This window comes from Anarrhichthys ocellatus, unplaced genomic scaffold (genome assembly GCF_004355925.1).
Source record: "Anarrhichthys ocellatus isolate YVR2014 unplaced genomic scaffold, GSC_Weel_1.0 scaffold329, whole genome shotgun sequence".
In the NCBI taxonomy this organism is placed as follows: domain Eukaryota; kingdom Metazoa; phylum Chordata; class Actinopteri; order Perciformes; family Anarhichadidae; genus Anarrhichthys; species Anarrhichthys ocellatus.
This window is the reverse complement of record NW_022280330.1, coordinates 43,002-45,238: the sequence shown is the minus strand read 5'-3', so window position 1 is coordinate 45,238 and position 2,237 is coordinate 43,002. Positions and strand designations below refer to the sequence as shown.

Genomic DNA, 2,237 nt, shown 5'->3' with positions numbered 1-2,237 from the left:
GTGTGTGTGTGTGTGTGTGTGTGTGTGTGTGTGTGTGTGTGTGTGTGCTGTAACTGACCGTCGATGGCCAGTTTGAGGTCGGTAAGCGTGCTTCGTACGCTGCTGATGACTCGCTGCATGCGGTCCACTTCCTGTCGCAGGAAGATGTTCATTGGCTGAAATGGACCCATCCTCTGTAGTTGACTTTTTACCTTCAAAACAGGATCAGCGACATCTGAACTACTTCGTCATTCAGTAGAGACAGAGACAGTACAGAGGTGCACCTGGCTCACTGAACACACCTCATGAGGGACGTAGTCAGCTGGCAGCTTCTCCAGCATCTCACTGGCTAGTCTCTGGACGCTGGCCTCCCTGGTCTCCCCGGTCCCGCCCCCGCTGTCCTTCGGTTGGATGTTGATGATGGTGCTGAGCGTCTCGTTGGCCAGGTTGGTCTGGTAGGTGATGTTAGCGTTGGGGTGGAGCCCAAAAACCTGCAAACAGGAAAATGGACACCATGTTGACCTTGGCTTCCAGCCTGCCGTGTGTGTGTGTGTGTGTGTGTGTGTGTGTGTGTGTGTGTGTGTGAGCACTGACCTCAGGTGAGTCCACCGTTGGCAGGGCCTCGATGTGCTGCAGGACGTCCTGGATCATCTTGGCCCTGCCGGGGATGCTGTAGCCCTCATAGAAGCAGAACTTGTCACTGAAGGTGTTCTCGCTGAACCAGACATGAGTGAAGGTGTTGAGGAGACGTTTGTCCAAGTCGTCCGTCACCCGGCCGCCATACTGGACCTCACCTGGGCATGGACATGAAGATATGAAGACATGAAGAGAGTCAGGGGGAAAATATCTGATGACCTAACGAGCTGATGTTGTCGCATCTTGTCGTGTCGTATCTTGATGTATCCGATGGATGGAACCCAGTCTGGTTCAGGACTTTCTGGTCCGGTATGATGAAGAGCAGAGTCAACATAAAGAGGACTGACCCAGCATGTAGCGCAGGCAGCTCCAGTTGACTCCTCTCTTTGAGTCCAGCTCGTCCAGGTGGTTCTGCACAAACTGCGTGCTGGAAGTAAAGTCTGCCTGGTTGAACTCGTACGGGATGTTCCAGCCGAGAGGACCGAACTTACGACGCTCCTGATTGGAGGACGAAGGAAGAGGCGAGAGGGAAACAGAAGAAAAGGATTATTTACAGACGATATGAATTGTTCCTCCCTTGCAGGAGGAAGTTCAGTTCAGTTCATTTCTATGAGAATCCTCTTTGCAGAAACTTTCTGTCGTGAATACCTGAATATGTTTTTTTGTCAAACGTACATCATAACTCTGTGGTGATATTAAACTGTGAACAAGCAGACAGACGGTAAACACACCTGCACAGTGGTGTGCAGGAAGGCCACAGCGTACAGCAGAGGCTTCCACTGAGGCAGGTGACTGATCTCCAACTGGTCCTGAGTCACGCTGCTGAAAGTCCTCTTCAGACCAGCTTTCATCCCTGATGAAGACAGACGAGGGACGAGCAAAGGAACACGTTTCATTCAAATCATAATAAAAGACTTAATATGTCAATCAATCAATTAGCCACGAAGCTGATCAGAAGATAATCAGAGGACAACCATCAAGGTGAAGAACTGGGGAGTTTCGTACCAAGAGGAGGTTCATTGGTGAACTTGATGGAGGACTGAAGGAAGGTGATGGGGAATCTGTGTACACACACACACACACACACACACACACACACACACACACACACACACACACTTCAATCTTAGCTCCGCTCCTGTTAAATCATCACTGAGGACGGCTGCAGGGCATCGTCTCGTGTTACCTGGGGTGCACGTCGGTCGTCATCCACACCCGGAAACCTTTGTGCGCGCTGTCTGGCGACGCCGCGGTCACCGTCTCCAGCAGCTCGTCCAGGAAGTCCAGTCCCAGGTGGCAGTTCTGGAGGAGGAGCCAGCCGCCGTCCGCCATGCTGTTGGACAATAGCCTGCGAGCGTGAACCTCCTGGCCCTGCCCCATGGAAATGGGACGGCACGGCGCCCCCTGCAGGCAGAGAGCGGGACTCTGCTGTTCATCTGTGCATCTATCTGTTCTCATGCTTACGTCTCTCTGTTCTCATGCTTACATCTCTCTGTTCTCATGCTTACGTCTCTCTGTTCTCATGCTTACATCTCTCTGTTCTCATGCTTACGTCTATCTGTTCTCATGCTTACATCTATCTGTTCTCATGCTTACGTCTATCTGTTCTCATGCTTACGTCT

At 51.6% G+C, this 2,237-nt stretch overlaps 1 protein-coding gene across 1 annotated transcript in view; it reads right to left on the bottom strand.

The window, feature by feature from the left end:
• The window catches only part of dnah5l (dynein, axonemal, heavy chain 5 like), a gene marked incomplete at its 5' end in the record, with an annotated part of 46,678 nt that overhangs the window by 1,874 nt on the left and 42,567 nt on the right, over nucleotides 1-2,237 (bottom strand). The window contains 7 exons of the mRNA XM_031879638.1: nucleotides 59-191; nucleotides 282-470; nucleotides 574-773; nucleotides 963-1,113; nucleotides 1,347-1,468; nucleotides 1,621-1,676; nucleotides 1,802-2,019. Of these exons, the coding sequence (XP_031735498.1) occupies nucleotides 59-191; nucleotides 282-470; nucleotides 574-773; nucleotides 963-1,113; nucleotides 1,347-1,468; nucleotides 1,621-1,676; nucleotides 1,802-2,019 (1,069 nt within the window). The remainder of the gene's footprint in view (nucleotides 1-58; nucleotides 192-281; nucleotides 471-573; nucleotides 774-962; nucleotides 1,114-1,346; nucleotides 1,469-1,620; nucleotides 1,677-1,801; nucleotides 2,020-2,237) is intronic.